We start from the raw sequence: 14,668 nt of genomic DNA, 5'->3' as shown, positions 1-14,668 counted from the left end.
AGCTAATTTGGCACAGGTACTTCAGAAGATTTCGATATATGTGTAATTTTGTCACAGCATACTGCAAAAATGTATTCTCTTTCCATTTCAGCTTGGACTGATTCTGAAGCTGAGGGGAATTTTATCTACACTAGACTTGTCCAAGAGCTTAACATTTCAAAGCTTCTCTTTGGATTGGTGCTTTGTCATTAGTTTCTTTAAAATCATGGATGTCTGGAACCATGAATGTCACAAACCTAACACTAGGTTAGCCAAGTCCTGGGCTTACTAATTTACTAAATGAGCTCTTCAGAGCCTCACCTTATCATAAAGTCAAATCAAATTCTATAATCAACCTTGTCTTTCAGAGATATCAAAAACATCCACATACTTATATTGTCATGATTTATTTGTGAATACTACACACTGTACTGTCAGTATGTAATTAGCTGTATAGTCCTAATTATTCAGTCACAGTTATACACATATTGAACCATAGTTAGATGATAAATACCCTGTCTTAACTCTAGGTATTTAATTTTCATTTTCTATTTGCCAGTGTTAAAAAAAAAAAAGCCCTGCTCACCTCTCGCTATGAAAAAGAAATATTTGAGGAACACAACTGGAAGAAAAGTGTTCATGGACAGTGTACTAGTCAAAATTTCCCCATCAAAATCATACTGAACAATCCAGGACTGGCAAGATTCTGTAAATCCAAAATAGCTGGAACAAATATGTGAGAACATTCCAGAGATTTCTGAATGATGACCACAAAAAGGTCACGCTGTAGCAGTGTGTGGGTTTGTAAAGTTTCTGTAGCTGGACTGTAAATATCTAAAATCTAAACATCTAAATCTGTTTTTATGCTGTTTTATGATGACAGCTCTGTAATCTGCTGTGTAAACAGCAAGAATTTAGTAACGGACTCTGCAAAATAGGTTATTTCGTCCATCAAGCTGGGAAATTCACCCATTCTATTTGAGACACATTATACTGTGTAAGTTCCTTCCAATATTGAGACACTGCTTGCTCACAACCTCTATCATGCGTGCACACACACGTCACATGCACACACACTTGCACACTTCCTCATATTATGGACCAAGACAGACAGTGAAATTAGGCTGTAGTTTCTAGGTCAAGACACTTAACAGAAAAGAGGGAAAGAGTAACAACCAGATTAATAGAGGCAAAAGGGAACAACAAGAGATAAGGGGGAGAGGAGTGTGAAGGGCTAGAGCCTGCTGTTTGCCAGGGAACATACATAAACTCATCAGATTTAGGGTAAGATTTTTTTTTTCTGATATAAATTTTTCAGCATTATATTTAGATTACATTTCTCTCTTGTCAATCTCTTTGTGAAATAAAGTCTTTAATTACTATTCTGCAGTTTTTTAGCACAATCAGTTGTTTTTACCACCAAATGTGGCAGAGTATTTATTTAATTGATTATTATTTAAAAATGTTCCCTATAAAATACAACTGATATAAAATTACTGCTTTGCTACTGCTTTGAAGTCACTGAGTAAAGGTTTAGAAAAGTATCTCTGATACATTCTAGCATGTGTTAGTTTAATGACTGTTTCAAACATGAAGAAATTTTATTTGAGAAAATGACTGACTTAATAGGTACTGTGTATAGTTATTATCATGAATTATCTATACTAGCATCATAATTATATTTAATAATGTCATAAAAATATAATAATAACCAGTGACATGATTTCAAATCACCAGTACCACAAGTGTTGCTAATTTAAATGATCATTTCCGACATAATTGTGGTCAACAAAAGTGAAGGAGACAATACCACTCAACCCTCCAATCAGGTTATGTTTGTAAAAAAAACAAACAAAAAAAAACCTCATCACCACAACTTCTGTTTGGGCTGTGGTGGGGAAGGAATTTACTGATGGCTTCCTAATGTTTGTCGGAAGGAGTGCAGACTAATGCAGAAGTAAATTCCAAACAGAACTAAAACATACTAATTGTATTGGCTTCTAGTCTCTGTGACCTACTAACAATGGAGAACATCATTACTCTGATTTCTGATTGATATAAAGAAAAAAAACTACTAATAAATGTAAATTATTTATTACATGAAACATTGCTGAATACTGAACATGCAGACATTCCAAACAACACAATATTTAAAATAAAGTTATTTATTAACTATTGTTAAGTGCATTTTGAAAGGCACACAACTGTAATACACAACAAAAAACACAAGTAATATAACAGTAAGTGTCTCTCAGGTTTTGCTGACTTGTATCTCTAGTACATACTATAAAAAATGTAATAAACCTATCAGTGAAAAAGAAGGAAGCTTTGGATATCACACCTTCTTTTTAAAAATCTTTTATCAAAGGTGATACAAAAAAAAAACACAAGTGGGCAGCCATCCCAAGTGCCCGGGAGCAGCTTGGGGCAAAGTTCCTTGCTTAAGTGCACCTCAGCTGTCTATTTCGAGGAAGGGACCAGTGTTGTTCCTTCATTCTAGCCACCCACAGATATTTGTGGGGATCAAACAAGCCCACTTTTCTAACCAGTGCACCACAATTGGCTGCCTATTGCCTTATTGTGTACATTTTGGATAAGGGGAATGTAGTTTTTAAAATAGACACTTGTCTTAAATATTTCAGTAAGCACTTGGATAATATTTAATATGGAATAAATTACTCAGAAGAAATGTCTGATAAAATCATCATAGTTATTTAAGGTGAATGGGAATAATGGAAATCGTGCTATCTGTATTTCACCAGGATGTTGCTGAACAACACAAACCCCTACGGCAATGACTCATTTTCCTGCGCTTCTCCCTCTGTGGAAGGCTACCGATATTTTGGTGTTCTGTGGGGATGCTTTGTGACGATAGTTGGAACACTGGGTAATCTTCTGACTGTACTGGCCTTTGCTACGGACACCCGCCTGCGAACACGGTTCAACGTCCTCATCGTTAACCTGGCTTTTGCTGACCTCCTGTACTGCACCATTCTACAGCCAGTCAGTGTAGACTCCTACCTTTACCTACGCTGGAGAGGCGGAGCCACCTGGTGTCAAATGTTTGGGCTCCTTCTCTTCCTATCGAACAGCGTGTCCATTATCACATTGTGCCTCATTGCTGTGAGCCGGTACCTGGTTGTTGCTCACCGGACATCCCGGTTTGCTCGTTTGTTACTGTCCCATCAAGGTATTGGTGTGCTTCTGGTCAGCTCCTGGGCACTAGGCCTAGCCAGTTTTGGTCCTCTTTGGCCAGTGTATACATTCACAACACAGGTCTGCACCTGCAGCTTCCATCGCACCAGAGGGCGGCCTTACACTACTGTGCTGCTCTTCTTCTACTTCTTCTTTGGGTTAGGCTTTGTGGGACTTTTTTATTTTCTGATATATCGTAAGGTGAAGACAGCAGCCAAAGCCTTAATCAAGTACAGACCCAGTCGACGCTCTTCAAGGCGTAAACAAGCTGAGGTTGAAGGGACTGATGGGGATGACAGTGGGATTGGTGCTGGGACAACAGCAACTCATAGCTCTGAAATCAGTGACCAAACACTGGAAATAAGCCACAGTAAGTGTATATCCCAGCATTCTGGAACTGTGTCCACTATCAGTCCTGGGGTTCAACAAGCCACATGCAATGCGGTTAAGGAGGTTTCCAGTGTGATAAAACCATCACCCAAAATTCCTGTTCCAGCTCCAGCCCAGGCTCCAACATCATCTTCTAACTCAGGAGAAGACAATGAGTTCAAACGTGTAACCCGCATGTGTTTCACTGTCTTCTTATGCTTTATTGGCTGCTTCGCACCCTTCCTTCTCCTGAACATTTTAGACAAGAAAAACAAAGCTCCACAGGTGGTTCACATGTTCTGTGCTAACCTCACATGGCTTAACAGCTGCATCAATCCCTTGCTCTATGCTGCAATGAATCGCCAGTTTAGCCAAGCCTATAAAGACTTACTGTCCAGAGCTTTTTGCCCACTAGCACGCTTATGGAGAAAACAAAGAGGTTGACACTACTTAAGTTTTCAGAGAACAATAGGCAGCTAATGCTAGCTGAACATATGGTGTTCCACAGAGCTGCTGCCTGGAACCTCACAAAAAAGTTTATTTTAATATTAGCAGCATTTGACTGAGAAAGTATAGCAACACAAATCTAAAAGTCTTAATGGGAACAGGTTTTTTCAAAACAAACAGAAACTCTTACTACATCTCCTGTTCAAATATAATGAAGTTAAGCTATCATCAGTTTCTGACTTGCACATTTTTAGGTTGTAAGGCATGATATTTTAAGTGGTTTTGGCCTGGAGACATAGTTGGTCAGTTTTACGAGTGGTTGGATTACTCATTTACTACCACTGCGCTGTTCCGTGATAGTTCCAACAAGATTCCCACTAGTAATCGTGCACCCAGCAGGCAGATTTCTTTGTTTGTAATGGGGATACACACACGCTGGGTGTATCCCCATTACAAAAACTGATGCTCTTTGCAGCAATATTAAAAATGGCAGCATTCATTCATTGTCTGTAACTACTGTTCTCAGGTTAGTGGTGGGTCCGGGGCCTACTGGAATCACTGGGCACAAGGCAGGGACACACTCTGGAGGGGGCGGCAGTCGACAGGGCAACGCACACCCACACGCACACACACCTACGGACACTTGTGAGTCACCAGTCCACCTACCAATGTGTGTTTTTGGACTGTGCGAGGAAACCGGAGCACCCGGAGTAAACCCACGCAGACACGGGGAGAACACACCAAACTCCTCAGACAGTCACCTGGAGCAGGACTCGAACCCACTACCTCTAGGGCCCTGAAGCTGTGTGACTGTGACACTACCTGCTGCGCACCATGCCAGCATAGTATACTATTAAAAAAGTAAATCATCAAAGATCCATATTTACAGGCAAAGTGGGCCCATGTTAAAAAAGCAGCAGCATTAAGTTTGAACTTTACATAACCATGAGATTATTGGCTGGTTTCAAAGTAGAAATCTGATTATTGCCTGACTCTTTCATACCTGAAGGTTTCCCAATATCTGATTACCCAAGTGTTTGTAAGCTCACTGTGGTGATGATCATGTGCCCTCATCTCGTAATTATGAAATTTCCAACAGGATTTGAGGATTATGTTAAATTTCTTTTTAAATGTTACTCAAAAAAATGCTGTATTTTTTACAGAACATCATTTATATTCCACAACCACAAATCTCTCTGTGGAGCTGCAATTTAGATGCTAAATCAGCAACACATACACACAAATAATGTAAACATGGGATTTCTGCAGGCTATGAAATGTGTTTTTGAACTGTAAATAAATGTTCTTCTCTGTGTTATCTGACCACTTAAATATTTGAAAGCATGGTAGCTTTACATAAAGGAATATTTACAGAACAAGGGAAAAATGTTTTTCAGGATTGTTTATCTCTGTTCATCATGAAAATGCATATATCAAAGATATCAGAATGCTTTTCCTCAATGTAAAACAGTATTTAAAAATCTTTATATTTTTAATAAATGTTTTTGTGTCAATTTAGCTGGCATTTGGTGTATACACATACAGCTGACTACACAGCCAATAATGTAATGTAATCCAGTATTTCACAAGTGAAGACAAGACCTGACATGACAGCTTTCTCTGTGACTTTCCTCTGTGTGTTCCTCAGGAATCTCTCTTTCTCTCTCTCTCATTTATTTATATATATATATATATATATATATATATATATATATATATATATATATATATATATAATTAGTCACATGGACACATCTTTGGCCTCATAAGGCCTCAAGCTGACATTATACCAGTGAAGAAAAAAACAAATTTTTGCTATAAACTTTTAACAAATTCCTGTACAATATGCATTATACTCACAATCATAATGATATACCACATAGATTAGTCAAGACACCCCAAACATTTTAGAGAAAGCAAACAGTTAAAGTGGTGTCAGAATTGGAAGCATAACAGTATGATTTAATGAACCTAACAAACATATAGATTAAATTAATTTATTCCGTTTTCTGTAACTGCTTTATTATATTCAGTGTCATGCTGGGGCCTATGTCTTACCCGAATTTTTGATCACAGGAACGTGTCTCAGACAGGGCACCAGTCAATCACAGGGCAACACACATTCACTCAGTCATACATTCACACCTCTGGACAATTTGACAATCACAAGCATTTTTACAGCCTGTTTTTAAGCTAAGAGAGAAAAACAATGCAAACACAACAGGATTGAACCCAGGACCCCAAGATCCTGCAGCTTTTTGCTGCAATAATACCTGCAAGGCCACTGTGTCACCAAAATCAATTGTTTTACATTTAAATGTAGGCCAATTTTTCCATGAATATGGTTGGCTATTATAGTGGCACACACTATACATTAAAAAACACTTAAGTTGATATAAAAGATGCTGGGCAGTCATATTTCAATTCAGGTCAATTTGATGATGAGCAAAAGCATATTTCACAAAGGGTGACATTTGATATCATACAACAGGCTATATCTGCAATGTGCATGTACAACAGCACTTTTGATGCCAGTTTGATCAACATCGGGTTAAACCATGTAAGCCATGATCTCAGGTGAAGAAGAGGAATCTGTTGATATTAGAATTTTTTTTTTAATTTAAAATGATGCCCTGTACCACCACCATCACAACATCCCCTGCCTGAGTAGTGGGTAAGATAATATCTGTTTAGCAAATATGGCATTCCCACAGATTAGTCTTTGCTTCCATGTATAATATTAATAGAAAAAATGCAGAAGAATTAAAAAAGTAAAAACTTCTTTATCTGTTAAGTGCAATTCATATGAAATAAAGGATGATGTTGCTTTGTAGTCTCTGGATGAACCAGTTCATGCTTCATCAGATGACCTTAAATGACCTTTTAAAGTAGGGTTAGTGAATCTTCTCTGACACACCCAAGCCACTGGGTTTCATTCATTCATTATCTGTAACCACTTATCCAGTTCAGGGTCGCGGCGGGTCTGGAGCCTACCTGGAATCATTGGGCGCAAGGTGGGTGCGAGTCCTTCACAGGGCAACACACACACACACACACGAGTCGCCAATCCACCTACCAACGTGTGTTTTTTTTGGACTGTGGGAGGAAAGCGGAGCACTTGGAGGAAACCCACGCAGACACGGGGAGCACACCAAACTCCTCACAGACATTGTTTGTGAGGTAGTTTAAGTGACATGTTTTTTTCCAAAAAGACAGACATGAGTGATTCGGGCATTACTTTATTTGAAGAATAAAGATTACTCTTTCAGTTTGACATTAACTGGTAAGGAAAAGACACAGTTTCCATAAAAATACATCACATAGAAGGACAAAAATTACATATTTTTTGTGGTCTTTCAGTAAATTACTGAAATAAAATGTTTTCCTCCTTATTAAATCACTGTTTCCCAACTTTGAAATCATTCACTTTCCAGCATGCGTTTCCTAGATAGGCAGTACATTCTTTATGACCAGAAGTAGTTTAACATTAGGTTTAACTAGAAGTAACAACTGCTTACTGCTATGTTAACAATTTCTTTCCAAAGTTCTATCTGCAATCTGAGACTGTACAGATTTCATTTATGTGATACTGAAAATGTGAATTCTTAAAAAAAAAGAAACTGAAAATTTGGAGACAGGTAAGCAGGCAAAGTAGGAATGGTAACAATTAAACATCTTGGTCTGAACATTATGGATCACATGCAGAGACTCAGTCACATAGGTGTAGAATAGTGCAGAGGACTGAAATCATGCATGGGGAGTTTATAAAAAAAAAAATAGCTATGTAAAGACCAGTCTATGCAGAATGTGCAGCAGAATAAAAACAACTTTGTTTAAGGTCATGGCTGGAAGTTTAAGGAAAATAAAATGATCAGTGAGACAGGCTTTGGCTACATGTGTTTAAGTGCTCCCAGTTTACAAAGGATATAATATTGGATATCTCAGGTAACAGATGCAAAAAAATACATTACGTTTTATCAACATTCGATTTGATCAGTGAAAAGTCTATTTGTTGGCTGCTATCCAAGCCAATGAGTTGAGTCTGTGTAGTCAGAAGAGTTCATGTTTAAATCAATCAGTCATCAATGGCTAAAATTCTTTGCAAATTGTTGACTTTTAAATTAAGAAAATTATTTATGCTTATGTTAATTTAGCCCTTGAAATAATTTGAACTTAGGCCCGTGCAATTTATTTCCACTGCTAAAACTGGATAAGCAAACAGTTCAACAGTCTACAAAATGGGAATGACTGGAATATTGCGCTCCATTGCCAAGGCTCAATTGAAATTCCCAATAAATAAAGGACAGTGTTTAAAATATGTATTATTTACATAGGCATAAAGTTTCCCAATCTTGGTCTTGGAGTTTCCCCTGTACTGTGCGTTGGCCATTAATTTGGCCTCTTTGAAATTTTTACAAATTAGATTATAATTCACAGATGCATGGTCAAATTAGGCCAGAATGAGCCAGTACTGTGTTCCAGAATATGTGAAACAAAATGCACTACTATTATTATCATCCCAAACAATACCACCATTTCAACAGAGAACAGAGTAACAATTCATTGATGTGATGACTTTTTCTGTAACAAAGTAATAGCCAATGCCTCATATTTTAAATTACTGTAGTCAAGCTACATTCCCTCAATTGTTAAAGATATATATATATTTTTACTTTACATTGTACTCATCCCATATGTCAAAACATTTATAGGCACACAGTCTAACAATATTTTTTTTTCTTCCCTGAAATGATGTGGATTCATAGAATGTTTCTCTATGCTTTACCTATGCATGATCTTGTGTGTTATTTGTGCACATAGGTGCTACATGTGACAGCTTAATCTTCAACACTGACTGTATGTACTAATAGTGCACACACTAAAGTGTCAAACACAACAAGCACCTCAATTAAAATCTATTCACACTATCATGAAACTGATGGATAATGAACAATGTGCCAAAGATTAAAAACACTAACTTCAAAGGTATGTAGTCATGTGAAAATGCATAAATAACTAATAAGTGGTCTGTTACCTTGCCAGTAGTTTCAGCTCATGGAGTCCATCTGAATTTAAAATGATACATTCCTTAGTTTGATCTATAACGTGGCCCTCATTATGTTGAGATAGCTAATTAGCAGTGATGGTATTGAAATACTGAGGACTGGGTCATTCTGGATTTTATCACAAAAATTGGTTTGATTAGCACAGGGAAAATGATTTTGGAAAGGTGTTCTGTTAATGATGTATTTTGGCACAAGGGGGCACCTCTACACAACTGACAACAAAGTCAAGGGTGTCGTCTAAAATGATTTTGTGGCTTATTGCTAAGCATGTATCCAGCTAAATAAGTAAAAAACTGTAGCCTTTGTAGGTACATTCTTTAAGCAAGCTAACTTTAGCACACAAGGTCAAGGATAAGCCTCGCTTTGCAACACATATCCCAGTTCCACCTTTGAGAGCAGGAAAAAGTACAGTTTCCAGTGCAAAAGAAATCCAAGACCAAGCCCTGGGAAATACATAGTGCTAATGCTAAAGTGCTAAACTTGGAAAGTGGTTGTGGAAGCTGGATTTTTATATTACTGATCTGCTTTTGCATATGTGAATGCTGTTTTCCAGTCTAAAGGCCTATTCACACAGAGTCCGATTTAAAAAAAAAAAAAAAAAAACACAAAAAAAAAAAGGTATGAAAAACATATTAATGATGTCTTTTACACCAAGTCAGAAACTGACTGACTGTAACGCTGCATTAATTTTCCAGTTAGAATTTGTTTTATTTTATATATGTATAAAAAGACAGACTTGGTGTGAATAGGCCAAAAGCTTACACAGGACAGAATTGGCAGATTAAGTTTCATGGGGTCAAAGGCTGGCTCAAAGGATATCCCAGCTCTTGGAAGGACTGAAAATTTATCACATCCAGGTTAGGATCATTATGAAATTCTTGCAGTCTAGGTTCAGCATCAGAAAATACACCTGGAAAGATACTCAGAAGGGCATCAGGGAAATCAATAGGATTATTGTTCAAAGGAGCATCAGAATAAATATCTATAGGCAAGTTCAGGACCGAATTCTGAGAACAATCACTTGAAAAGTCTTCATTTACAGCACTTAAACAACTTTCCAGAGCCCCATTTGGTAAAATAGGATCAACTGCACAGTTGTACATGGGGGAGTTCTCCTGTCCTTGAAGCATGATATCTTCATTCATTTCAGGCAAAGGGTCTTGAAAAACGAAATAAGACAAAAACAAAACAAAAAGAAAGTAGAAAGAGAGTTAATTTTTCGAAATACCTGCTATATAAAATAGCTTTGTAAGCTATGTTTAACAAATAATTCATGCAAACCAAGAACAAAAATGTACAGACATAGGCAATAGCAGGGTTGAAGGTCTCTTGAACAGAACAAAAGAAGTCCAAAAAAAGGTTAGTAGTAAGAGCACCTAGTAATGCACTTCCAAAGTAGGCATGCACATTTTAAATTGGAATTAATCAAAACGAGATTTTAATTTCAACATTCAAAAGAAAAAGGGTCACCACAAATTTGAATTCCTCATTCTTTCTGGTTATTAATATTATTAATAATACTCATAATAATGTTTTTGCCGGTGGAGTTAATGAGAGAAAGAGCAAGAGTTTGAGATAGAGAGTGAAGAAAAAGGAGATGGAGAGAAAGACAATATCTTTTTCCCCAGCCAGACCTTAAAATGGGTTGGTTCAAATGGAACCTTAAACGATAGCCCGTCTTTTTTTTTTTTTTTTTTTAATTTTAATTTAATTTTAATTTTTTTAATTTAAGCAGTTTTCCATGGATGTGAATGAATGGAAAGTCTGGTGGCCACTGGTTGGTCCAAAAAGGCATGTAATGTTCAGCATTAATGGTACTTTTACAGATGTGCAACTCACACATATATATGGATACTTCTTTGCATGATAGAATATTAACTTGCATTTGTGGATGCCGCAATAAACTGTTATCACAGACAATGATATTGGGAATTGTTTCTGAGCCCATGCAGTGATTTCCACTACAGAATTATGTCTGTTTTAAATGCAGTGCCATCTTAGGGCCTTAATATTTTGAAGAAATTCAGTGTTTGTTGTATATGCAAAGGGCAAGTCCCAAAAAAACTATGTACTGCAGGTGAAACGTCCCTGTGATCTCTTCAATTTAATGTTGAGAAACATTATTGCACTATAGTTGTTACACTATATGGCAATGCAGTTTTTCACAGTCATGAGCTCCTAGCCATCTTTACTTCTGAATAAACCCAATCAAATCCCTGACCTATTACAACTTAAACTAATTTTGTAGTATTACACAAATTTACCATTTTTTTTGTTGACCTGTGCCAAATTCCTGTTAAATATCATCAAATTCAAAATGGGCATATTATTTATATATATATATACATACATATACACACACACAAACACACACACTGGAACCTATACTAACGAACTTTCCAAGATACGAACCGGGCATTTGAATATTTTTTGCCTCCACCAACGAACCATGACTCTAGAAACGAACCCGAGCCTCCGCCGAGCCGGTGGCTGGAAATGGCCTCTGACCCCAATAGGCGAGTCTCCCAGCGCGCCCAGTCTTGAGTGAGATTTTAAGATTAGCAAATTGTAGTTTTAGCAATTTAGCATTAGTGTAAATACCAGACATTCGTGCTAAGTTAAGCCATATCTACGCTTCGTCTCCCCACATTCACTCGCCTACTCTCCGTTATTACACCCACCCCCCACCTCCCGTCATACAGCCAGTGCCTGTGTTACTCCTCCAGCCAGTCGTCACGCCTTCAAGGTAGTGATATGTAACCACTTTTGTTTTTCTTTATTTCTTTTTTATTACTGTTACCACTGTATTTCTTTTTTATTTTTAGTACTGCTACATTTACATTTTTTTTTTACTAATTTGAGAGTTTTGTAAACATATATCAGTGCAAAAAGGGTGACTTTCGGGGTGGGCTGGAATGCATTAATTGCTTTCCATTATTTTAAATGGGGAAAATTGACTTGAGAAACTAACTTTTCCACTTACGAACCGGGTCACGGAACGGATCAAGTTCGTAGGTAGAGGTTCCATTGTATATGTGTCGCGACCCTCTTCCCATTGAAAAAACAAAAGTTGGATCCAAAATGGCCGCCACACATCTTGAAAAGTTTACCCCCTCCCATATACTAATGTGCCACAAACAGGAAGTTAATATCAACAACCATTCCTATTTTATTAAGGTGTATCCATCCCACCCTGTATATATATATATATATAAACCAACTATGAACCCGCTGTGATAAATATAGCCACATGGATTCTGGAATACTTGGAAGATAACTGTCAGTTAACATGGTCCTAAATCAAAAAATCTTTGATCTATTTTTTATTATTATTATTTATAAAACACATTCAAGTTGGTCAGTGAAATACATTTCAGATAAAAGGTTCAAGAGACTAAACCATTCAGATTCTTGATTTTGAGTTACCAAAAAAAAAATCTAATACTTCTGGAAACATGGTTTATGAAATCATAAAACAACATAGCCATCTAAAGAGAGAACCCACTAAAAACTGATAACCACTAAATAACCAGTGAGTAAATATGAGGTCTGATTTTATTGGTTATTAAAGTGGCTGGGAGGTAAAACTCACCATTGTGCTGCATGCACAGGTCAGGTGCTAGCCCTTCAGCCATGCTTGTACAGCCGTTCCTGTTGCAACCAAGCACATAGCACCCATTACTACGTGCAACCATCCAACTAGGACTATCAGGATTGCTATTCATGATCACAAAAAACCCTATTTAGGGATTTTTTTGCACTGCAAATCATAAAAACGGTATATTCATAGGTGTTTATTAATATCTGTCATTATATTCGCATTACTGTCACTTGTGTATCAGTGAGGGTCTGGCTTTTTTCATTTATACACACATGTACATAATCTTCATGATTATAAAGTACAACCTGATGTTTTGCTGTAAGAAATTGAAATGTGCATGATACAAATTGTTCTGTTTAAAAGCATCCTAGCATACAGCTAACAGGTCACGCCAGTAATTTTCTGTGAAAGATTTTGTCACTTAAAAACCTGTTGCGTTCCTAATGTGTCATATATTTTACTAGAGGCCTAGTATTAAACCAATTGTGAAAATTATTTGATCTACCACTAGCTTGGCTAACATAATATGGAAATTCATAAAGAAATGTAACAAACTAACACTACCTGGTAGCAGCACTTATAAAGTTAAGATTTCTCTAGTACAGTGATTCTCAAACTGTGGTATGTAAGGCAGCAAGAGGTGGTATGCCAAATGGCATTGAGAAACTTACTACTTAATTACTACTTATTAACGGCAAATCTAAAGTTCTCATGTGTAAATTACATAATGTTTTACAGTTTTCATAATTATGTCCCAATTAAGTGTTAAAAAAGCTGAGACTAAGCCTGAGAAATACTCTGCAGCCCAGAAGGACTAAATTCAGAGGCAATATATAGAAAAAAGTGAGAATTCTGTACACGTGAAGACAAAATAGAAGAACACGTTCACGTCATCAGACTCCTAATACTGTTTAACACAGTGCCACGCCTCCTTCACCTACTGATACAAGCACAGAGCCCCTGTGAGCACCTGCTCCAAATGCTGAGCTGTTTTCAAGTATAGCCTATTAAACATCTTCTATTTTTAAAAAATGCATATTTCCATTCATTTCTCAAAGTGTATGTCCTCAAAAAATTATAATTGTGTCTAAAATATTCAGTTTGGGCCTGGTCATATCTATTTTCTCTATAATTTTGTGTAAAGCATGCAAATTTAAAGTAAAAAAAAAAAAAAACCCTTCCAGAAATTCAAGAAAGATTTTGTATTATGCCCCTGGAACAGAGCAAAGAACCAGGGGTGCACATGTCTCCGTGGTAAGACTCATAGGTGGAACTTGGAGGTTTTGGTTTGGAAATGGGTGGTGCTCTGTATAAAACGTTTGAGAACCACTGCTCTAATAAATACAGCTATATAATGATAAGTGCTGGCATAATCACCTCAACCCCTTCCAATCCCCCCCCCCTTCCTTTATGTTGATAGAATATCTATATGTCCTTTCAACATTTGCACATACTGAAGCAAATACTTTAATAATTTAAAGTCCTGCAGCATGGAATCTCTAATAATAAAAATCTGCTTTGTAAATCACAGAGTCATTGCATCAGTAATGTTAAGCAACATGAGATATTTTCAATGTGTGTGTGTGTGTTGTGAGGGGGGGTGTTGGTGGCTAAGGTCATAGTAGATCAGTACCCCAGTGCCAATATCTCACTCACTCTATAGCATATCACAGTTTATTTTTAGGCTTCAATATTCTTTGTTTGCTTTTCAACATTCCACAGGGCAAAATAATTTCCTTCACACATTCCATATTGCCCTTTTCAATGAACTCTGGATCTTGAACTGCTTCTGTTCAGAATTTTTTTTAACCTTCTCTCCAGTGAGCCAGTCTGCATTTGCACCAGTTTTGATGGGAACAGAGGCTGTGTTATCCAGAGCTGCTCTCTGTCTAAATCAGGACAGAGCCAGAGATAAACGGATAGCATCAGTATAATGTCATGCTTTATCCGTTGTTTAGAGTGTGTTCAGCTCATAGTGATACACATGTAAATTATGCCAAGTTTTGTCTTT

General features: G+C 37.0%; 2 protein-coding genes across 6 annotated transcripts in view; one reads left to right on the top strand and one right to left on the bottom strand.

Annotated features, from left to right (window-relative positions):
* Positions 1-5,453, top strand: part of gpr84 (G protein-coupled receptor 84) — a 17,908-nt gene extending 12,455 nt beyond the window's left edge. For 2 of the 3 annotated variants that reach the window (XM_066663533.1, XM_066663532.1), the window contains exon 2: positions 2,742-5,453. In XM_066663533.1, coding sequence (XP_066519630.1) covers positions 2,743-3,987 — 1,245 coding nt within the window. In that variant the 5' untranslated portion in view covers position 2,742 and the 3' untranslated portion in view covers positions 3,988-5,453. Of the gene's footprint in view, positions 1-1,139; positions 1,264-2,741 lie in introns of those variants that run through there. The other variant, XM_066663534.1, reaches the window with a different exon arrangement.
* A 1,767-nt stretch (positions 5,454-7,220) lies between these two features.
* The window catches only part of stat2 (signal transducer and activator of transcription 2), a 30,168-nt gene continuing 22,720 nt past the window's right edge, over positions 7,221-14,668 (bottom strand). For all 3 annotated transcript variants that reach the window (XM_066665489.1, XM_066665488.1, XM_066665490.1), the window contains exons 23-24: positions 12,649-12,707; positions 7,221-10,215 (exon numbers count right to left, since the gene is read on the bottom strand). In XM_066665489.1, the coding sequence (XP_066521586.1) occupies positions 9,845-10,215; positions 12,649-12,707 (430 nt within the window). In that variant the 3' untranslated portion in view covers positions 7,221-9,844. The remainder of the gene's footprint in view (positions 10,216-12,648; positions 12,708-14,668) is intronic.

Source organism: Hoplias malabaricus, chromosome 3 (genome assembly GCF_029633855.1).
Source record: "Hoplias malabaricus isolate fHopMal1 chromosome 3, fHopMal1.hap1, whole genome shotgun sequence".
Classification (NCBI taxonomy): domain Eukaryota; kingdom Metazoa; phylum Chordata; class Actinopteri; order Characiformes; family Erythrinidae; genus Hoplias; species Hoplias malabaricus.
This window is presented reverse-complemented; position numbering and strand designations above follow the sequence as displayed.